We start from the raw sequence: 24436 nt of genomic DNA, 5'->3' as shown, positions 1-24436 counted from the left end.
ATAAAGTATCTGATGAATGAACAGATAAATTGGCGGATGGGTGAGAGTCAGTAGATTAGTGAATATTATTATACATGGGACTTGTATTGCATCCAGAATAGCAATAAATACTGAAAGAATGTTTGAATTATCAGTAACTGTCAGTATGTATTTTAAAGAAAATAAAAATTTCCTTAGAAATTTACCCACAGGCTGGAGAGGTGACTCAGGTGCTCTTGCAGAGGACATGAGATGGTTGGTTCTTCAGGTAGCTACAGATCCAGAGGATCTGGTGCCCTCTCCTGGTTTCCTTGGATACAAAGTTCATACATGGTACATGTATATACATACAGATATTCATAATGTACATTTTTATTTTATTTATTTTTTAAAATTATCTTTTCCCATTTTATATACCTATCCCAGTTCCCATGCCCTTCCCTCCTCCCATTTCACCCACTTTCCCCTCACCCCACCTCCCATCCACTTGTCAGAAAGGGTAAGGCTTTCCGTGGGGAGTCAACAAAGTCTGACATATCACTTTGAGAAGGGACCAAGGCCCTCCCCCACTATATTTAGGCTTAACAGGGTATCTCTCCAAAAAGGGTCATTGTGGTATGGGTCTGCATCCTTTGGGCATATACCCAGGAGTGGTATTGCTGGGTATTTTTTTTTTCAACTAAATCACCAACTTTATTAGACTTTTTCATCTTCCCCCATGAATGTTCTTTTTTTGTCCCCACATTGTACTTGGCTTTTCACTTGCTATATTTTCAGAGCAAACACAGAGTCAGGATGGACCTAGCTGGGTGAGCTTTCCCATGCAGCAGGTCTGGAGTTACTTTACTTTTCTGCTCTGCTCCCAAACTGCACACAGCATCTCCTAGGGAGCCCGTGAAGTCCCTTCTGCCATCCTACAGGATGCTACCATCCCTGAATGACAATCCCACACACACAGCAAGTATATCAGTGCAATGCTGGCTCAGGCAGGCTACAGTTTACTCATTTTGCAATGGGGATGCTGATCCCTGATCCACTGTTCTCATTCCTGTAGCACTCTGTGCCTCAGTTTCCCTCACAATTACATGAAAGGGAAATCACATCTGACTCCAAAAAAGCATGCCGAGATTTAGTGCATTAGAGATTTTTATTGCTTTTATTGAGCTTTACATATTTTCCCACTCCCCTTTTACTCTCTCTCTCTCTCTCTCTCTCTCTCTCTCTCTCTCTCTCATACCCCCACACTCCCAATTTACTCGGGAGATCTTGGGTTTTTCTCCTTTCTGTGTAGATCCATGTATGTCTCACTTAGGGTCCTCTTTTTTTGTATAGATTCTCTAGGGTTGTGGACCGTAGGCTGGTTTTACTTTGCTTTATGTCTAAAAGCCACTTATGAGTGAGTAGATATGATATTTGTCTTTCTGAGTCTGGGTTACCTCATTCAGGATGGTCTTTTCTAGACCCATCCATTTGCCTGCAAATTTCAAGATGTCATTATTTTTACAGTTGTATAGTACTTCACTGTGTAAATGTGCCAGTTTCTTTATCCATTCTTCAGTTGAGGGGCATCTAGGTTGTTTTCAGGTTCTTGCTATTACAAATAATGCTGCCATGAACACAGTTAAACACATGTCCTTGTGGTATGACTGAGCATACTTCCAAAAGTGGTATTGCTGGGTCTTCAGGAAGGTTGTTTCTTAATTTTCTGAGAAATTACTATACTGATTTCTGTATGGCTGTACAAGTTTACATTCCCACCAGCAATGGAGGCATGTTCCCCTTACCCCACATCCTCTCCAGCATAAGCTGTCATCAGTGTTTTTGATTTTGGCCATTCTGACAAGTGTAAGATGGAACCTCAGAGTTGTTTTGATTTGTATTTCCTTGATGGCTAAGGACGTTGAGCATTTCCTTAAGTGTTTTTCAGCCATTTGAGATTCTTCTGTTGAGAGTTCTCTGTCTAGATCTGTACTCCATTTTTTATTGGATTATTTATTTTTTGATGTTAAGTTTCTTGGGTTCTTTGTATATTTTGGAGATGAGCCCTCTGTCTGATGTGATGAATGGGGAAGAGCTTTTCCCAGTCTGTAGGCTACCATTTTGTCTTGTTGACCTTGTCCTTTGTTTTACAGAAGCATCTCATTTTCAGAAAGTCCCATTTATTAATTGTTGTTCTCAGTGTTTGTGCTACTGGTGTTATATTTAGGAAGTGATCTCCTGTGCCAATGTGTTCAAGTATTCTTCCCACTTTCTCTTCTATGAGGTTCAGTGTGGTTGGTATTATGTTGAGGTCTTTGATTCATTTGGACTTGAGTTTTGTGCATGGCAATAGATATGAATATATTTACATTCTTCTACATATTGATATCCAGCTATGCCAACACCATTTGTTGAATATGCTTCCTTTTTTCCGTTTTATAATTTCAGTTTCTTTGTCAGAAATCAGGTATTTGTAGTTGTGTGAATTGATATCTGGGTCTTTGATTCTATCCCATTGGTCCTCCTGTCTGTTGTTATGCCAATACCAGGCTTGCTGCTTTCGTTACTTTAGCTCTGTAATAGAGTTTAACATCGGGAATGGTGATGCCTCCAGAAGCTCCTTTTATTGTACAGATTGTTTTGGGTATCCTGGGTTCTTTGTTTTTCCATATGAAATTGAGTATTGTTCTTTCAAGGCCTGGGAAGAATTGTGCTGGGATTTTTATGGTAGATTGCTTTTGGTAAGATTTTTTTTTTAATCTTTAAAAAAAGCATAGTTACAACTACATAAAATGTTACTTAATGAAAATGCCAGTGACTCATTCAAGTCCTATTTCCATCAGTCTGGCCTTTCAAATGAAAACCACCAGTCACAAAGGACTCTTAGTAACTGCTTGAATTGAAAGTCCATATTATATGCTTGACTTTGTCACCATTTTCATGAGTCTGCATTCTGAAGAAACAAAGAAAATTATCACAAAACAAACATACAATGCTTTAAAACTCAAAAACTACTTGGTATTACATATTCCTACTCCACACCACTGACCTTGTATTCTTCAAATGGGCTCTGTATCTGCATTTAAAGAAAAAAAAAGCTAATATCTTTGGAATTGAGTTGTAAAGTAAAATAATCAGAGCAGGTATCTGACTCATTAAGTATCTTTGAATCTTTGACAGCCTTTTAGTCTTTATCTGTGAAAAGGGAACTAACTGCATCTTTAATTTGTCTTCCTCAATCATCTTGAGGGCAAAAAGAAAAATTTCTTTTTGACTGTGAGAGCTAATAACCAAAACAAGATGTAGTTAATTAGCCTCTTTCAAATGGCTCCTCAAAGAGAATAGCAGTGTGTTAACAGTTAGGAAAGCCATGGAGCCGGGCAGTGTAAGAATATACAGTCTAGCCGGGCAGTGGTGGCGCACGCCTTTAATCCCAGCACTCGGGAGGCAGAGGCAGGCGGATCTCTGTGAGTTCGAGACCAGCCTGGTCTACAAGAGCTAGTTCCAGGACAGGATCCAAAACCACAGAGAAACCCTGTCTCGAAAAACCAAAAAAAAAAAAGATTACACAGTCTAGGCTGGTTAATAAAACTCTGATAATACACCCATCTTTGTTCTTTTTGCCTATCCCCTCTCCTGCTTCCTTTGAGCCTTGTTTTTTTGTGTTTTTTAAATGTAATTTTCTCCTCCCATATGTATTCTTAAAACATTTATTAAATTATCACGATTATTTTTACATGGACAAAACAAATTCATGCTGCTGGTTTGGGGGGAATGGTATTTTCCCAAATAGCCTACATGTCTCTGTTATGAATATTCCAATCATAAAAGTATTACACAATTTATTTACTCATGGTTTTACCAAAGAGCATTTGGGGATCTTTCTAAGTTTTGTGGTTATGAACAGTGTTCTTAACCATATCTCCTGGTGTACTTGTGGAGAAGTTGTTTAGAAATGTGCTTAGGTCTTAATATAAGTGTCTAACTATAATGAGATATTACCAATTTTTTTCCAAAGTCAATATATCAATGTTGCATTCTTAGTCTCCATATGTTTGTCAACATTTGGCATCACCATTTTTTGACAATTGAAGTTAGTTATTACAAGCCCTTGTGGTCTTTTACTTCCCGTGGTATATTTTTTGTTCTTGTGGTATTATGGTTTGGATTGTAATGTCTCCTACCAGTTTTTATGTTAAGTACCTGGTAGCCAGTTGGTGGGCTTTGGAGAAGTGATTGACTTCTGAGAGTTCTGACCTAATCAATAGATAATCCCTTGATGAATTCATAATATGACAATATTGTTGAAAGGTGTATATATGATGGTTATATTTTATCCTCTTGCATGCCCTTCTGTTTCCTGGCTGTCAAAATAAACTCCTCTTCTATTTCTTCTCCATGTTAATGGATTGAAAACTCTGAAATCGTGAACTGAAATAAACAACTTCTCCATCCATTATTTTTCTCTAGAAATGTCTTCACAAACATAACTAGTGTGTGCTCTCCTAATCTTCTAGGCACTTCTCAATCTAATCAAGCTGACAATTAAGATTAATCATCCCATGAAGTTTTATTGGGAAAGATGGCTAAGAAAGCCCAGACCTGGTAAAGATCTTAAAGACTGCTTCTAAAAACATGGGAAAGAGATGGACAGATGGTAATAAAATGTTTTACAAATATGTCTTACACATATCTAGTTTCCAGACTCAGACTCACTACATCTTCTCAAAGATGCAGTTGACTCAAGGGTGATTATTTTTAAGTGTGTCCTGAGCCCTTTGGGGAAAATGTAGTACAGACTCACCATGCCCCTGTTACCAGATGCTGTGGCGATATTACACAAGCCTCTCAGAAAAGTATGAGAACCTCATGTGAGATTGCATTTTTCTTTTAGGATACGGCATTGGTCTCCCTCCCAGCTCTCCGCTGACGTCTAACATATCTGAGCTCATCAGTCAATACAAGTCTCACGGGTTTATGGATGTGCTACACGACAAGTGGTACAAGGTGGTTCCCTGCGGGAAAAGAAGTTTTGCCGTCACTGAGGTATGGCGAGAATGCTGCTGATGTTGATGCTTTGTATAGCTTTCCTTTGAAAACTATAAGGACTTCAGGTTAGTTGTGCCTCCTGTTCAATAATGTACCAGGATACTCCATGACATGTAGAGCACCTGGATGATGGAGGAAGGTCATTGGTTAAATAAAAAGAAACTGCTTGGCCCTCATTGGTTAGAAGATAGGTGGGAGGAGTAAACATAACAGAACGCTGGGAGGAAGAGGAAGTGAGCTCAGACTCCACAGCTCTCCTCTCGGGAGCAGACGCCTCAGAGAGATGCCATGCTCCGCTCTCCCGGGCAGACGCACACGATGAAGCAAGCTGCCAGGTTAGACATGCTGAATCTTTCCCAGTAAGACCAGTGCTCACAGATTATTAGAGATGGGTTGATCGGGATGTGAGAATTAGCCTGTAAGGGCTAGAGCTAAAGGGCCAAGCAGTGTTTAAATGAATACAGTTTGTGTGTTGTTATTTCGGAGCATAAGCTAGCCAGGCTGCCAGGGGCTGGGGATGCAGCCCCGCCGCCCATATTACTACACCTGGATTTGCTTGAAAACTGTCCATTCCTACAGTAATGTTCAATGAGACATGTTTGTTTTTCTATTTAAGTGTGATTTTCTTCCAATAGATAAAAATCAGTATTCTACTTCTGTTCCACAAACTATCCTAAAAAAATCTGTCAATATAGAAGAAATATTTCTAAATGGTAGCAGGAATATTTGGGACTAATATGAATAGTGTTTGCTTTACCCTTGAATTGCTGGATCTGATGTAGATTTCACAACATCCCTTAAAAATCTAACTCAGAAATTGCTAAGTCCCCAGTGGTGAAAGTTGAGTAATAAGACCTTTATTGGCTTAAAAATCTAGACAGACCTTAACTAATAATTGTCAGATTATAGTCTGATAACTTTTCAAAACTGAAAACAACCAGTACTTCTTTTATAGTTAAGGAACTAATAGCAAGAGAAACCATGTGACTGAGCCAAGGCACACAAATAGTCAAAATTTCTTCTTTCTGTTGAAACGCTATGTCTTTACAGCATAATTAAAAAGAAGTTTGCAAAATAAAGCACAATTCAGGTGATTCAAATAGGAGACTGAAAACTGTAACCAGTACCACAGTCCAAATACTCTAAAGAGAAGAGCCAAATAAACAAGTCCAAGGCCATCCTGACATTAAAGGGAGAAGAAGAAAACACAGCTCAAGCCAATAATTGTTCAAATAGCCTCTATTTGGCAATAATTCCCAACAGAGTGCATCTCTGCCTTCCTGCATGACATCTGCTCTTGAATACCCTGCAGGCATCTCAAATTTCACTTGTCCCAACATGAGCCTTACGGCTCGGCTCCCTCTTCACTCTGCTCTTCCTCCTGGGCTTTGCATCTTGGTGGTGGTACGCCTGTGCACCCTGTCATTCATTCCACATATTGGCATGGATGCTTCCTACTGCTCATGTCCACCTTTTCCATCTAGCAACAAGCCATAGCTCTGATAAAATAGCTCTCAAATACGCCCATCCATTGCCAGCTCTGGTGTCATCCCTCTGCCCATGCTGTCATCCCTTACCTCGCTCACTAAAGATGCCTGCTAGCGGGTTTGCTTTGCAACTACCTCCCTTCGGTTATCTTCCTCTCAGCAATTCATTCTTCTGTTTGACAGGCATGCTCTCTGGAACAAAATCTGAAATGCTGGCATGCCTCATGGTGCCTGCACTTGCTCTCTTCTCAGCCCTTCCCCGTGCCACTTTCTGGTTCATTTTTAAAGAAGATAAATCCATGGCTTCCCTGACTTGGATTCCCTAAACCTGCTGTTGCCTCTTCCCTCCTCAAATGTTTTTCCCCATTGACATTTGCTCAGCTAATGCCTTCATATAACAAGATCCCAGCTAAAGGATTGCAGATATACTTCAATGATAGGGTACCTGCCTAGCATGTTCAAGGCCTTTGATTTTATCCCAATGTTACAAATAAATAAATAAATAAACAGAAAAGCCAATCCACAGCTCTAACAACTCACAGAAAATAAACCCACAGCTAGCATCTCTCTTCTCCCACAGAGGCTAACAAATATAAATCATGTTTATATTTGTTAATTAATGTTGTTTTTCCTAAAGAAAATAAGTCAGCAAGTTCAGCCAAAAAAGAAAGAAAGTCAGTTGCTTATGTTGAGCTAAATAACAATCACTTGGAGTTCTCTGCAGAGTCTGTCCACGACTTAAATCAAAATCTCCAAATAATTAAAATTTGACAGGAAGGCATTAGCCCTCAGGAAACTCTCAGCCATATTCTCCAGCCAGCATTACTGAATAAATATCACATCCTGGGTACATGTACACATCCAGGCTACTGCCATTTCAGAGGGTCATCAGACAAACCAAGCCTGTTGCCACTCATGGCTTTGCGGACTTAGAACCTAGCTCCACTTGAGTACACTATTGAAGACTGAGCCAAATAAGTACTCAAAAATCCCCTGCCAAATGAATTCTGCTGTGAATGCACCTAGCACAAAGCGTGATGTATCTGAAACTATGTATTTCTGGGCTTGACTGCCGATTCTGTCAAAGAGAGATGGTTAAGTACTCTTGCGTCCCCGTGCAAGAAAGGGTATGATAAAATGTGCCATTTCTTCCCTAAGAATAAAAGATCATTTGTGGAAGCATCTAGCAAAAAACCTGGTGCAGTAACTAGTAAATAACAGAAATACTATTTCTTCTCCCTCTCATTAAAGGGAACATTCGACTATTCATAGAAAAACGTACAGAGAGGCCCACAACTAAATTTCTTCGTGGTTTGTTGCTAAAAAATGTATCTACCCGTGTCTAAAACAATCACTGGTGAGATAATATGATCACCATAATGGATTAGGCCAATAAGAAATCTGGGACCAGTAATTCTGCAAACTACCTTACGGAATATAGAGAAGGGTGAAGTATGGTAAGGGGCCCACTTGTTTGTTCCCAAAATAACCACAGAGAAACTGTATTAATTAAATCATTGCTTGGCCCGTTAGCTCTAGCTTCTTGGCTAACTCTTACATCTGAATTTAACCCATTTCTAATAATCTGTGTATCGCCATGTAGTTGTGGCTTACCAGGTAAAGTTCCAGCATCTTTCTCTGGTGGGGCTATGTGGCTTCCTTTGACTCGGCCTTCTTTCTACCAGCATTCAGTTTAGTTTTCTCTGCCTAACTAAGTTATGCCCTGCTATAGGTCCAAAGCAATTTCTTTTTTAATCAATGGTAATCACAATATACAGAGAGGAATCCCACATCAGTGAAAGCCTGAACGAAGGGTTACCTTGAGACAGAGGAGGCAACAGAATGAATATACGATAGCCAACAGACTCCTCTGAATACATCCTGGAGATTCTGGAAAGTTATCATCTATACTATGAAATATTTGAATTTTTCAATCTGTACAGGCTCTGCCAAAGTGACCCCAGTGTCACTTAAAATCCTTCTGAAATACAAATGTCCAGTATTCTGTATGGTATAAGTAGTAGAAAGCATCATCTGTAGAGGCATCCAAGAGTTAAAGCCCAGTTCTACCAGCTGTGGAATACAGGGTCTGATCCTTCACTACTCTGAGCCTTCTCTTCTGCAAACTGACCGAAAGTAACACATATTTCATAGATTATAGTAAAACCAAGTAATGTAATGTAATACACAGATGATATAAGTGCAAGTAAACACTCAAATAATAAGACAAATATATCTAAAAAGAAAATGAAAATACTGAATTATCCAGACATAATAATAAAGGTTATGAGTTTTTACCATAAAGTGTTTCATGAATATAGGGATTTATCAGGATTTTTAAATGAAGCTAAAGTAATAGTATATACGAATACAGACTTCAAAAATAAGAATAAACATCTACACATAAATAGATGTAAAATACACCAACATGTCAACAAAAATATTTTATTTTTTTCTATACTTCTTTGTTTACTTTGTTGCGTGCATGAGTTTGCATGAATGAACCCTCATCATGCATGGCGGGGTGTGTGTGTGTGTGTGTAGAGGTCAAAGAACAACTTGCTAGGCCTATTCTCTTGTTCCACCATACAGGTTCCGGTCATAGAACAGTTAGTCAGGCTTAACAACAGCACTTTTTACCTCTTGAGTCATCTCAACAGCCCTTAATCAAGACTCTTAACCAACCAGATTGGGAGAGAGGTCTTTAGAAATCTTTGGTGTAATCAGCTGGGTGTGTTGGCGTAGAGGCCATTCTCAGATCAAGTTGTGTTTGTTAAGAGAACCTGGGCTCACTTCTCAGATTGACTGAATTTGGAAAGTAGAAGGAAGGAGAAATAAAAAGAATGGAGAAAAGATGTGCCCTTAACCAAGCCTATAGACACAGAAGAGAAAGGTAATTCTGGTAACATCAGTATTTAGAGAGAAAGGGCAATGTCCATCAGCATGAATGGAACTATCATTCCCTCTAAGGCAGTGGTTCTCAACTTTCTAATGCCGCAACCCTTTAATACAGTTCCTCGTATTGTGGTGGACTCCAAACCACGAAATTATTTTCCTTGATACTTCATAACTGCAGTTTTGCTACTGTTATAAAGTGTAATTATCTGACATGCAGGATGTCTGATAATGTGACCCCTGTGAAAGGATCGTTGACCTCCAAAGGGTTCGTGACCAGCAGGTTGAGAACCACTGTTCTAAGGGATGATGAAATTCTATGAAATATCCTTGTTTATGCAATTACAAACAATGCTATTAGATTTTCACTGTATGCATTTAAATGGCGATGCATTCCAACCTTGGGAACAGACTGGCATATTTGTCTTGAAGATCCTGAAATAGGACCTGACGATCACCCTCGCATAACCTACAGATCCTGCGCAACCACAGCAAGCAGTCCTGTGTTCACTGGCTACACTGGATCTCCTTCATAAAGGCTCCCTGTTTTCTTTATTTGTACACCTATACACAGTTCTCCACCTCTTGGATTGGCTGTTCTGTTCTGTTTTGTAATGCTTTCCCAGAACACAAAATTCCGTAGAAGCAAAGTGGCTATTAGTACTTCTCCTGCCCATTCTTTTCATCAAATGCCCGGCACTGCAACAGTGGATGTGTGCAGAGAAACAAGGATCTTAGGAAAGCCAATTCATCCAGACACTCAGCTCCATCTCCCTTAGGTTCCTGTGAGTCATAAATGAAAGGGTGGTTTTAATGCACAGGGCCTCTTCCTCCCCCTTCTCCCCCCACTGTCACAGGAGAGGGGCAAAGGACACAACATCACAGAAGTAGGCATGCTTTTGACTGCTCCTCTCCAGAAGGTGCTCTTGACCTTGGAAGAAAGCATTCCTCAGTTTGTTTCTGTCCTCACACTCTATTGTTCCAAGTATTGTCCTACTCAATGTCTCTTCCCACAGAGCAATTAAATACCCTCCTTCAATCTGAAAAATGTCTGAGTTTGGACAATGATTTATGCGCTCACCTGGTATGAAATCATGAAAGACACTTTCGCCCCTCCATTTCTGGCAGTTAACTATTAGCACTTGGCCTCAAGTGGGAACCTTAATCTAGTCACCTCCCATCTCTTCACAAACCGGAAGCCGTTGAGCTACAGTTTCTCTGGAAGATAAATTCATTTAAAAAAAAATCCAAGGTTTTATCTGCTCCCTAGAGTCACCCAGGATATTGTAAGTCTGACTCTGCAGAGCGGACTCTGCCAGCTTCCAGAGAGGAATTTGAAATTGACCTCAGGCGTGTCCCCACAGTCCTCATAGCCCAGCTGTGTCCTACCACAGCCGACTCGCCGCTGATCAGTTCTGCTGGGGAAAACATATGGCAGGGTATAAATTCCCTTCATCTTCCTTTGACTCAGCAGAAAAATCCAATGCCAGTTTTTTAAGTCCCAGAGTGAATTTAAGAACTCCATGGCAACAGTCCTTTGAAACCTGTTTTGACAAATGAGGGAAGGGAGGCAGCTGATTACAGTTTAACAAGTTGCCCAAATTCAAATGTGTCAAGGCGTTACTCAGATGGATGACAAGGCCTCTCTTTGCAAGTGTCCTTGAAACAATGTTTTGAATAATTGCACCTTTTTACTAAAAGAGGTTGAAAGGAAGAGGAAATCGTGGTCTTGGCAGAGAGCAGAAAGCATCCTCACAGACAGAGGGGAGTTTTAAGATTAAAAGCTCCTTGAGATCATGTTGTTTGAAGAAGTCAACACAACTCTAAGACTGGATAAAGAGGTGCCACCATTACCATCCCCAGGCTGTAGGGAGAAAATGGGGAGAGCCATTCTCAGAATCAAGGCAAGTAATGGGATTGAATTTTCTCAGAAATTGGCCATTTGGTTCGTGGCATTTGATATAAATTTGGTGGAGAGCTTGCCAACATGCCCAAGTACCTAGGTTCAGTCACAAGTACCACAAAGAAGGAAAAGAGGGAGGAGATGGTCATTTAGTTAGGGCTTAGCCACCCACTTCGCCTCACTGTAAGAGAGCTAGGGAACAAATGCCCTTTCTCCATCTCCCGCACTCTCAGATCTTTTACCTCTCTCTTGGGGTAAAAAAGCCTAACTATGTGGTCACTTGAAGTCAATTCCAGGACACAAAGAAGGATGAAGAAAAATATTAATAAATTTGGAAAGGAAATAGTCATCTAGCACATCCCTTTGTGGTAGAAATGAAAGGGATGAGCCAGTGAAGCATCCCTGGCCTGGCCTTCTGAGCTCTGCTGCATAGACATTAGAAGGTCCAGCCTGTTGGGTAAAAGATGCAGCCATCCTTAGTCAGGATGGTGAGAGAAGTAGAAGCCGAGTTCACTGGAGATCACCCTGGTTCTACTCCCACAATAAGCAGGCGGCTCCAAATGCTTGAGGAATCTACATGATCTATCCGAAGGTTCAGGCTAATGACTATCTTGTTGCTACAAGGGCTTTTGGATTGAATATAAGGGTTGCTACTGAGAACTAAAGAAAAAAGCAGATAGTAATCAAGAGGTTCAGTGCTGTAGAGACAATTCTATCCTGGGATTGGGGAAAATAAGTATATTTAAAAACATTGCAAAAGTAAATCATTAAGTTTCTCAGTGTACCTTTTTTAAGTCATTTATTTTTCTTTCATTACTTAAATTGTTTCCATAGGATGTACTTTGATCATGACTGCACTACTCTCACTTCCTCCCAGTTCCTTGCCACTGCCTGCCCCTCCAACTTCCTGTTATCCAGCGAAATATTCATCTGGAATCTCTACCTATTCCTGAATTGACCTCTTCCCGACCACTAGCTCTAACATAGCTTTTCATCCTCTCGTTGGCTTGGCCTTAAACACTGTCCCCTATGGTGTGGGTCTTCAAGGCAGGGATGAAGTGAGAGTCTGTCAAGCTCACTGTGAAGCAATTTTAAAAGCTGAAGTTTAAATGGCTCATTCCTTAGGAGCACTGTATGGGGAGGTACAGAAGTCATAAAAAATGGCCATGGTCAAAAAAAGCACAGTAAGATGTCACAAACGCAAATTATCTACCTCTCTGAGTGGCTTCCCTTTAAAAATGGAGATGCCATTTTGTATTCCTGGCTTGGAAGAAGGAGATAGAATACATGAACTTCTTGACCCATGGGTGCTGAATATGGATTGCCCTTTTCAGATTTGTCTGGGTTGTGCCATGAGGCAATTGTGTGACCTCTGCAGATCAGTTCACTTCTCCGACACAGGTTCCTTGTCTTAAATTAAAAAAAAAAAAAAAAAAAGATCTATGTAGCATAGCCGGCAGAGAAAGCAGTGGTTTCCAATGAGGACTGTTAGAGGAATCCTGACCTAGCCAGCTGAAGATTGGGGAACACAGAACACAGAGAGGATACTGAGATGTCTAGCCTCAAGTCTGCCCTTCCCATCATGAGCCAGACTGACTCCCCAAAGCTACCAAATTATGTACCTGTTTATGCTAACAACTGTTCAAATATTAGTATTTGCTCACTGAGAAACACAAAATTAAGGACTAGTTTTCCCGTAGTAGATTCATTTTCCTTTTGTCCGTTTTTAGAAAGAGAAAAGAGAGGAGTTAGTCAATCTAGAATATTATGTATCCTGATGGGCTCCAGAGTTTGTACACTGGGTCTTCAGCGGGGGGTACTATTTTGGAAAGTTGTAAAGCCTTGAAGAGGTGGACTCTTTCTGGAAGAAGCAAGCTCTTAGGAATTGGCCTTGGGGATGTTGTGCTCTGACCTCACTTACAATCTGCCTCTACTTCCCGAGCACAAATGCAGTGGGAATGGATGTCTCTGTCTCCCGCCTTCATGCCTTCTCCACCATAGCGGACTATATCCCTCCAACTGAGGCCAAACAAACCCTTTCTGCATTAAGTTGCTTCAGGTACTTAATGACAACGGTGAGAAAAGGAACCAGTACAGCCCACCACACTATGGAAGTCAAAGGGGATCCCGCAAATCCCATCTAGAAGCTTCCATGCCAGCTTCCCATCAGTTAATCTTTAATACATTAACAACCCGAAAGCGGTGGTTAAGACAGTGGCAGGGGGTAGATTTCAGTGCAGCATTTTCTGCTCTTGACAGGGAGGGCACATCTCAGCACCCTTCTGTCCCCCTCATCTCTACCTCCTCCCATTTCAATTACAAATATCTGTCTGCTGTTCTGTCTGCTGGAAGCTATAGTGAGGCAGAGAGTTAATGTAGGTTGCTTTAAACTGAAAACTCGTGCATGTAGGAAGCCACCTTGAAAGCTGAGCATGTCCCTTGGAATAGCCTAAGTAATTAAGTTTAATATATAAGCCAAGCATAAGGTTGGGTGGGACCTATCCAGGGAGCACTTTCTCGAAGCCCAAAGAAGCTCAAAGCTGTCCCTGTGCCCTTTCATATGGATGCTAACAGGGCACGAAGAAAGCAATCAGAGAAAGCCTCGCCTCCATCAAGGTGGCTTCCAGAACAACCCAGACATCCACAAGTCCATCTTTCCATCAGCACACATGTATTCCAGGTATTATATATATTCCAGGTATTCCAGGTTCTGTGGATGCAGCCAGTATAGAAAAGAACACAGAGCTTACAGGCAAGGAGACAGAGAGAAAAGGGGAGAGAAAGAGAGAGACCATGAACAAATTCCTTGTTCTGCATGACCACAGAGGCAGAGAAAGACAAGTGGAAACAGTGATGAAAGCAAGGTCATGACTCACAGACCAAGAAAAAATCAAAGCTGGTGTCTCAAAGGAGGTAATACATACAGGGATAAAAAAAAAAAAAAAAAAACCTACCAATACCCAGGCAAGATGGAAGTGAGACATTGGAGGCAATGAAATAATAAGTACTGCAAAGTATGCCTACCCCTGAAAACAGTTCCGAATTGTGCATACCTCAGGGATTCTAAAATTGGAGGGGCATTCTTCCCCCATCCACGTGGTGGATACACACAGCTAAACTCACAAGCCAATTATAGGCCTTTAATTTTTCCTATATTCTGCTTTGTGGAATCCTTATCACCTCCTCAAGGCAGGAACATTGTTCTAGGCTTCATATAGGGCACAGCCTGGTACAAGGAAGAATTTGGTTCTAAAAGAGACAGCAACACGGACTCACGGCTCACCAGTGTGTGCTTATGTAAGCCAGACAGCTTCTAAAATTTCACACCAAGAAGCCATCAAGATTGTTCAAGGGGTAGCAGCATTTGCTGTTGGATAAACTGAGGGTTTTTTGGTGCCAGGTGTATAAACTAAAGACATGACTGCTCTAAGGTGTGTTGAGGGGGAGGGTTTTGAGGGTTTTTGGGGGTTTTTTGGGGTTTTTTTTTTTTTTTGGTTTTTTTCAAGACAGGGTTTCTCTGTAGCTTTTGGTGCCTGTCCCGGAACTAGCTCTTGTAGACCAGGCTGGCCTCGAACTCCCAGAGATCCGCCTGCCTCTGCCTCCCGAGTGCTGGGATTAAAGGTGTGTACCACCACCGCCCGGCAAGGGGGAGGTTTTTGTTGTAGACATGCAGGAAAATATAGCCAGAGCCATCTGAAAGAGTCCCAAGCAGAGACAGAAAGCAATACACGGAACATGGCCAGTAGACTAAACTGGGCCTTGAGAGGAGAAATAGTATTGGGGTGGGGGTGGTAGGAAGAAGGGAGGGAGAGAAAAGGAGACAACCAAGAGAGAGAGAAATGGGGAGGCAAGAAAGAGGGGTCCAAGAGGGGAAGACAAAACAGAGCATATGGCTGAAATGACAGGGTTCTGTGGGATTGAGAAGCTGGGGGAGGGAGGGAAGCCCATGAGCTGGAGAAGTTTAAGGTTGGAGCTGAGAAGAGCACTGGTAGCTGTGATACTGCAGGAGCCTGGCGGCCGTCATGCACTTTGGTATGATAATCAGAATCACAGGAAGCCATTTGTCCCTAGTTCACTTTGGACCTGACAGCTGCCAAGCCTGATGAGCTGAGTTCCCTGTCTGGACCCTGTGGTGAAGGGAGAGAACACACTAGCATGGGTTGTCCTGTGACCTCCACATGTATGCTCTGGCATGAGTGCATTCCACATACACACCCACAGAGAGATAAATGAATAAGTACAGTAGATTCCATAAATGATTAAAACTTCATATATTCCCCTTCAAAGTCAAGGATACGATAAGGCCTGCCGCAAAGTGTGAAGTCCATTTAACGAAGCTGTCAATGGAAATGTCTGGTAAATGGGTGTTCCTCCTCTTTCCCTGAGTAAGATCTATGTTCAATCCAAGCACGGTGGCACAGGCCTATAACCCCAGCAATCAGGAACCGAGTCAAGGGCACCATGAGATTGAAGCCAGTCTAGGCTACACAGAAAGAACCCATCTACAAGTTTAAAAATAAATAAATAAATAAAAGAAGAAAGAAAGAAAAGACAGAAAAAAATAAAAATAAAGCAAAGCAACAACAAATAAAAACTAAGACTGAAAGTAAACACCACCAAATTATGTGGAAAGAAGAAAACAACTTGGTAAATAATAATAATTAAAAAAAAAAAAACCTACCTCCCATCAGGCTTTGCATTTGTCTCATTCTAAATCTTGGAATCATCTGCACCCACCTCCAAAACAGAGACACATCTGTCACCAGCATCTTACAGCTCCTGGCTGGCTAGTTATTACCTCCCTGTGGAACTGGAGACCTCCTGATGGCAGGGAGAGAAATTCCCGATTTTGGGCCTTCTCCCGAGCTGTATGCTGATGCTCTAGCTTTTGGAGCGTGGTGCTATTGTTTATTTGCTTTCCTTTCTTCCGGCGCTGCATCTAGGTTTCCATGGGAAAACATCATAAGGAAAGGGCTAGACAAACCATTAGGCAGCACTGAAATACATCCAGAGAAAGAGTAACAGCTACAGCCCACACTGCTCTAGGGGCAGGCCCGCAGCCCCTGCGCTGGGCTTTGCTTCCCCCTCACCCTGCCACATCAGCAGTGTCTGTCAGGCCTGCTTGTCTGTTGCTTTCTGGTTTGTGTAGTTTGAACCCTGTTACCGGGAAAGGCAATCCAGCAAGTGTCCCCTTCAACCGTGGTAACGAGCAAATAAACAGATCTTGTAGAATAAGAGTCTCCTCTTTGCATTCCAGAGAGGCCCAGACGTAAATCACATCCAAGACCACATACTGTTAGTAGTTCCTGCTTTTCTCCCTAAATTCCTCGAACTAATGAATATTTATGAAACGTCATTTACTATGCAACGCGAAGGCCTGAACAGCGCTCGCACTGATTAGGGCTGTTGCGAGAGACAGGTTTCTTCCCATTTTCCCAGATTTCCGAGCCCTGAAGCCTATGGGGCATCTCACAAATGAGGACTCTTCCCTCATCTACTTTCTGCACACAAAGTCCTGGCCTCCAGGCTCGGGAGACTCCAGCTAGACGAAAACAAGGATTGGCGGTGGGAAGAGTCTGCCATCTAGTGGCTCTGAATTCAGTGTGGGGTTGCAGAATAGAAAAATGATGCTTTGCCTCTCAGAAAAGAATGTTTTGCATGAACTAGTGGAAGAGTTGCTCAGCCCGTTAGGTTCCTAGGACACTTCTTTCCCGTGTGAAGAGCTGGAGTAGGTGGAATCTGCAGGACTTATTAGACAAGGAAGCGGCAATTTGAGGAGCCCCAGAGCCGAGCCCTTAAAGGGATGTCTGCCTGCAACATCTAAGCAAGGAGGTCATGATATAACTGGAAGTTTCTCTCCCACCCACCAGTTCCAGAATAATCACTCTGAGACTTAATATTAATTACAAACTGTTTGACTGATGGCTCAGGCTTCTTACTGGATACCTCTACATATAAATTAAGCCATTTAATTAGTCTTTACTTTACCACGAGGCTCATGGCTTGTCACCTCACATCTTGCTTCTCCGGCGGCTGCTGGCATCTCTCAGACTCTGCCTCCTTTTCCCTTTATCTTTGCTTGGATTTCCCACCTGACTCTATTCTGCCTGGCTATTGGCCAAATTAACTTCTTTATTGACTAATGGTAATACAACATATTCACAGCATACAGAAGAGCTTCCCACATGACCAGGGCCTTCCCATTTGGAGCATCATCATTGCTCTCTGCCTCTATCCTTCCAGAAAATTGGACTCCAGGCCTTGAGCCGTGGAGTGTACCATTTTTCTCCAATGGGATGCTGCCTTCCCAGGGCTCAACCACAGTACCTCAGAAATGTGATCTGGTTTGTGCATAGCACACAGTCAGTGCATGGAAAGGGCCTTGATGTTTAGTCACACTATAGAAAGATGGGCCCCAAACACAATATGACTCGCATCCTTATTAGTAGACAGCTACCACATGAAATGGAGACTCCCCAGGAGAATAGCATGTGATGAAGGTGACATTGGGTTTAAGTGACTGCGAGCCAAACCAGTCAGCTTTCAATTACTGTCACAACATAGCTGAGATGACCATTTTGTTAAAGGGAAAACCTCACTCGAACTTACAGCTTGGGAGTTTTTAGTCCATCATAAGTTAGGCCTGATGCTTTGGCACATTATGATGGAAAACCTATCTGTCTGCTTCACGCTGGGATACAAGTAGGATAGGGACTGCGAGCTCACTGTCCCCTTTAAGAGCAAGACAGGTAGCGATAGTACAGAAGAGGCCTGAACTGGCCATCTTCTGTAATCAGATTGGTGACTACCCTAATTGTCATCAGAGAGCCTTCATTCAGTAGCTGAAACAGAAGCAGAGACCCACAGCCAAGCATGGGGCCAAGCTCTGGGAATCCTGTTGAAGAGAGAGAGGAAGGATTATACAAGCCAGGAGGTTCAAGGTCATTACAAGGGAACCCACAGAAACAATTAACCTGGGCTCATATGAGCTTACAGACTCTGGACGAATAGCTAACAATCCTGCATGGGACTGACCAAGGCCCTCTACAAATGTGTGACAATTGTGTAGCTTGGTCTATTTGTGGGACTCATAGCAGTGGGATCGGGGTCTGTCCCTAATGTTTGAACTGGCTCTTGGGAACCTGTTCCTCATATTTGGTTACCTTGCCCAGCCTTAATACAAAGTGGGGGAGCTTAGTCCTGCTTCAACCTGATATGCCATGCTTTGTTGGCACCCATGGGAGGCCTGCCCTTTTCTAAACAGAAACAGAGGAGTAAGGAGTGGAAGAGGAACAGAGGGGAGAGGGTGGAGAACAGTAGAAGAGGAAGAAGAGATAACCGCAGTTGGGATGAAAACTGAATGAAAAAATAATTAATAAAAATTCTTCATCAAAAAAGGAGCGAGACTGGGATCTTACTACCCCCTTTAAGAGCTCAGTCCTCAATAAGCAGAAAGCCTCCCACTAGGCCCTACTTCTGGAAGTTTCCACTGTGTCTCAGTAGGAGGGCCTCTAGAGTACAGTTTGGATTCCCCTGAAAACCAGATAATGGCACACCAGGAGCAAGGGAAGGCAGAGAAGAGTGGTCCTGCAGGTATCTGAGGGTCACGATCCACCCAGCTTCTTTATTTGGGATGGCAGGTCCCAGCATGAAAGGCAACTGACCTGAAGGTACCCGGATGACACCTACAGCTGTGGCACTTGTCTACCTTGTGTCTAGGAGGACCGTGTATTTCTTCAGAAAAAAAAAGCCTCTGTTTACTGCCAGAAAAAGAACATTTCACTCCTTTGATGGCATCTTTCATTTTATACCTTCTCTTTCAATTTGTTACAACTCTCTTGTAGCACAAATTCTAATTGGTCTTAATAATAGAAACCTAGAGTCAGATATTAGGGGGTGAAAACTGAGAGATCAAAGAAGCAGAGCAGCCAGTCACTATTTCTTACCTCTACAAAATCCTCAGGCTGTCCTGTCTCTACAAGTCCCCAGACTGAATGCTGTCTCTAAGAAATAGACTAAATACTAAGCTCCTGCCTCCTCCTGCCTTATAGTCCTCTCTCCGCCCAGCCCAGCCATACCTCTTCCTGTCTCCACCTCCCTAGTTCTGGGATTAAAGGGTTAGCTACCACCACTTGGCTCTGCTTCTCTTTTAGACTAATTCAATCTTGTGTAGCCCACTGTGGCCTTGAACTCACAGAGATCTGTCTGCCTCTGTCTCCCAAGTACTGAGATTAAAGGTGTCTGCCACCACTGCCTGGCCTCTGTGGCTAACTAGCTTAGCTAGCTCCACACTCTGATCTTCAGGCAAGCTTTATTTGTTAAGGAACAAACAAAATATTACCACATAGGAGTCCATCATCAGAGGCAAGGATAGCCTCTGAAAGTCCAGAGAACTTTGTATGTCAAAACATGATTGGTGGGCTCATAAGAAATAACTGAATACTACACAGTGTCTTTTCTCCAGAGCCTGGGGCATGGACAAGTCTCGTTCCACCTCACCTAATGTGACTGCTGTCCCTTGATTCTCTGCTCTAGCCTCACGGGTCTTCTCTAAGTCACTGCCATCCTCTTGGTTCCCCTTGCTCTAGTGATTTTGCACGAGGGGTTTCTTCCATTCAGAATGCCCACCTCTTCCAAAACCTTCTAGGTAACCTCTTCTACTCCTGAGATTTCACTTCCTGTTGAATGAGCACTTTGGATACCACATATCTCTCACCCATACTACATAGCACAGAGGCTCCATTATGTCAGAATGTGATGATTTTCTTAATATTCATCTTCTGTGTCTACTCTTTAGGCAACTTTTCACCCAGTAGCTATGCCATAACTACTTGTATCCATAGAATTACATATATATGCAACTAGTCACTGGTATTCTAAACAGCCTATTAGAATATTCAGTTAAGTCTACAGTAGGCAAAAGTTGCTACTTCTGCCAATTCTGTCCTAGGCATTGAACCTGGTCTTCACATCATATCTTAGTCTTAGGAATGAGTCTATGAGTTAGCAATCATCGTCTCATTTTTCCAAATGAATGGTGATTTGGATAATTAATTCTGCTGGAGGTCACAGAATTTTTAAATATCACAACTTTAATTTAAAACTATATGTATCAAAACTCATATTAAAAACTATCCCAGAATGACAAAAGAAATACAAATACATTATGATCTCTAATCTTTTTGAATATACATGATAATCATAAAAGAATGAATAAACAATGTTATACAATGAATAAACAATGTTATACCCTTTAATCCATGCCCATTGAACTAGACTTCTCAAAAGTCAGATCTCAGTTACTCCAGGGACTGTGTGCCATCCATCTTCCCCACAGGAAGGCCCACCATATAGGATATTGTGGCGGACCTCTCGACCGGCGACGAAGAATGACCACCACACCAGGATTCCACTCAGATCACGCTTTTACTGGAGTGCCCTTGATTGATGGGGAGCATGGAATGAGGGGCGGGAAAACGAGGAACAGGGAGCAGACGGGAGAGGCAGCAGGAAGCGAAGGGACCAGGGTGCACTTAGGCAGCCGCTTAAATAGGGAATTGGCACACGGGTAGCCCTGTGATTGGCTGCCACCAACAGCTGACACCAGACCGCATCGGGATAGGCTCAAGGATCCTCATCCTCTGCGCATGCGGGAAGCGGGGACGCGCAGCTCTCAAAGCCATAGCCAAATATGGAGTTGTTTATAACCAACAAGACAGGATGTCGGCGCCATCTTGTAATGGCGATCCTGTCCGGCTCACTACAGGATATGTTCAATAAAATATATTGGATTTAAGCTTGAAGAAATGTTCCTGACATTCAAATAAAATTAAAGGAATGTAGTCAGAGCAAGTAAATAAACAGGAAAATGGGGCAAGAGAGATGATTCAGTAGTTAGGAGCACTGGCTGGTCTTCCAGAGAACACAGGTCCCATTCCCAGCACATACACAGAAATAGAAAGAAAAGGAGAGAGAGAGAGAGAGAGAGAGAGAGAGAGAGAGAGAGAATAAAAAAGAAAGGAAGGAAGGAGAGGGAAGGAGGGAGGGAGGAAGGAAAGAAGGGAGAGGGAGAAAAACTTAATTAAAAAGAGAAACAGGAAGGAGACAGGATAGACAAATCTATCGAGTGCCCATGGTGTGTCATAGCCGATTAGATGCATTGTAAATAGTTTCACTTTGGGTGGTATCGTCTATATATCAAAGCACCTGCAATAACCCTATGGCTTCATTCTTTGCTTCCTGCTTTGCTGCTGAGAACCTGATACTCAGAAACAGTGTGAGCTCAGGGCCTAGGCTACAACTTAAGCTGCCGTTCTTCACACTGCACTGTGGCTCACACCAATACAGTTGTGTTGAGTGTGGCTCTGAGTAACACCATAGAAGCCCTTCCAGGAGAGGTTTGGGGTTCTGCCTGTGTCACCTTGCTCAGAAACCCGCTCTCCTGACTGACAAGGAGAAGGGAGTGGAAGACAAACCACACATCCCACCGCTTCCAAATTTGTTGTCAGTTATTCGCGCATGCGACTGTCTCCTGGCTCTTAATCTGAAAGACATCGAGGAAAAAAATCAGACTGAGGAAAAATGCTTTGTGAAAACAGGTGTGCAGTCAGGCTTCGGGTTTCTTCCAGATCCATCAACCCTTTTCATTCACTGCAGTCCGCATACTCTGCAGTGATACACGGAGCAAGCAACAAACGGTGCTTTCCAAGGAAATGACTGCAAATAACGAATGGCTAGAGAAGACGGAAACAATGGCTGGGGTCCCCTTATGATGCCAAACTACAAAGCTGATGACATGCAGAACAACAGCGGACTCAACCTCACATTGACTTTTCAAGATGGTGTCGAACTCTCTACAATTCAGAACTTAAAGGAATCTTTCTGGACGTTGGAGACATTTAAATGAAGTAGCGCCGTCTCCCCAGTAGTGTCTGTCCAATCATTAGATCAGTAATTCTTGGGACGACTTTTCTCCTCATGAAAGATTTCTCTGTCTACTACCTAATCTACCCATTACAATCATCACATGAGTAGGTGTGTTCATGCGTCTGGGGGTTCAGGTGGGTGCAAGTGTGTATATTGTTCGGGATCAGAAGTCAACCTTGGGTGTCATTCCTCAAGCATCTACCTTGCTTTTCCAACACCGCATCTATTACTGGCCTGGAGCTCACTTAGAAGGTCAGGCTGGCAGTCAAGCAAGCCCCAGGAATACTCTTGTCCTGCCTTCCTGGTTCTGGGTTTACAAGCACATATCCATTTCTGCCTCCTGGTAACAGCTGGTGGCTCCTTTACAGCAGTAAGCATCAAATAATTATCAAAAAAAAAAAAACCTGTAAGGAATCTGTGAATGTCTGGTGGCCATCACTGAGATCCAGAAGCCTGCAATGAGAAGTCTTCAGAGACTGAATCAAAGAGCCAAAAGTCATGATGGCAAGTCCTTAGAGCAGTGTGTGGCAGCAGAATGCAATCAACATCTAAAAAGTCCACCTGTCCTTCCTTCCATTCCTTTCTTTTCCTTCTTTTTTTCAACATGTTCTAGTTCACAGCCAATTTTTAATGAAATACTATCAATTTTAACAAAATGAAACTGCCATGGTTCCTTAGGTCTGTCGTGCTTGGCAGAGGTTGTGAAAGGGTCATGCCTGGCTGCCTGACAGATCAAAGAGCCACACCAAAGAAATGGGTGATAAGAGCCAATCGTCAGCCACAGTTAGTGACTGAAACTTGCTGCCTTCCATCTTGTTGTATTAGTTACATTTTCCTATGGCTCTAATAAAATGCTATGTCCAGTGCAAATTACAAAAGAATACGTCAGTTTGGGTTTACGCTTCCAGGTTAGAGTCCATGATGGTGGAGCAAAGACAAGGCAGAAACAGCTGAGAGCTCACATCTTGATCCACAGGCAGGAGACAGAGAACACAATGGGAATGGCATGAGCCTTTCGAAACCTCAAGCTTGCCTCCAGTGACACCTCTTCCAACAAGACCACACCCCCTAATTAAACAGTTCCACCAGCTGGGGACTTGGGAGTCACGATCACCCAGACCACCTTGCCCAGGTCCCTCATGTCTCTCTCATCAGCTGCCTGGTTCCACAAGTAGACACTCTGTGTCGTGTGACTGTCTGTCCCTTTGGCCAAGTGAGAGATTGCAGGTGGTGCCAGGTAAAGCTGATGTCTTCCTCTGCCTTGCCTACATTTGAAGATCTACCTCAGGGGATAGACTTTGGCCTGGCTTCTACTTCTTTTCCATTAGAAGGCCTTCCCACTCTGTACCCCTCAATGCCAAGCTCCCAACCTTGGGCTCCCCATCCCTGCTGAATACAGAAGAAAGCTTAGGTAGGAGGGGAAGGCCCACATGGCCATGTGTTCTGATAGACTATCAGCTCCAGCTGTAGCACAACTCCCCCCAGTTCTCCCCTGCACCCCCACACACTTATTAATCTTACCTGTATGCCTTGGCCCCCAGCTCTATACGCCTTCACTAAGACGCCTTGGGGCTTCATGTCTGCCTTTGGTGACATGTAGCATAGGAGTTGAGAGTAGGGCAGGTAGGGTGGCCATGGGTCTGGTCCCTTGACTGAGTCCTCAAGGAACCTTGTCTGAAATTCTCTGGTAGAGGTCTGTCCGCTGATGTGGGTTTATTTGCTCTGGGCCTAGCCTTCTTAGCGTGGAGTTCTCTGGACACCTGGGGAAAGTTTGTGCTGCCCCCGTACTGCTGCTAAAATCAGAAGTTGTTTTCGCTGCAGTGCTGCAGGCTCCAACAGACGATTCACCCGGTTATCCACTAAAGCCTGCGGATGTGACTTAGCATCTGTTGTGGCTCTTTTCCAGCAAATGCTTGTTAAATGTACACATACACAAACATGCCCTGGACTGCCAGACAGTCTGCCTTTAAGATGTTGACTATACTAGCACAGAACATAAAAATAAAATTCGTTAAGAATAGTGGCAATGATCATGTTGGCCAACTTCAGCCCAAAGCCACATGAGCCCATACAGAGTATTATCAGCCCAACAGTTCTCTCTTCAGAGAAGAAAGCTAACATCAGGCACCCTCAGGGCTTGCCTATCTCCCACCCCCAATCTAGAAATATTGAGGCACTCTAGAAAGGACAGAGAGCAGAGTGAGGGGGAGAGTGGCAT

General features: G+C 42.9%; 1 protein-coding gene across 1 annotated transcript in view; it reads left to right on the top strand.

Annotated features, from left to right (window-relative positions):
- Grin3a (glutamate ionotropic receptor NMDA type subunit 3A) overlaps positions 1-24436 on the top strand; it is a 183244-nt gene that overhangs the window by 136726 nt on the left and 22082 nt on the right. Inside the window, exon 6 of the mRNA XM_041657495.1 lies at positions 4853-5004. Coding sequence (XP_041513429.1) covers positions 4853-5004 — 152 coding nt within the window. The remainder of the gene's footprint in view (positions 1-4852; positions 5005-24436) is intronic.

The sequence above is a fragment of the Microtus oregoni genome, unplaced genomic scaffold (assembly GCF_018167655.1).
Source record: "Microtus oregoni isolate MIOR12 unplaced genomic scaffold, Mior012 000008F_ref0000371, whole genome shotgun sequence".
Classification (NCBI taxonomy): domain Eukaryota; kingdom Metazoa; phylum Chordata; class Mammalia; order Rodentia; family Cricetidae; genus Microtus; species Microtus oregoni.
Note: the sequence above shows the minus strand (reverse complement) of the source record. Positions and strands in the feature narration are given on the sequence as shown.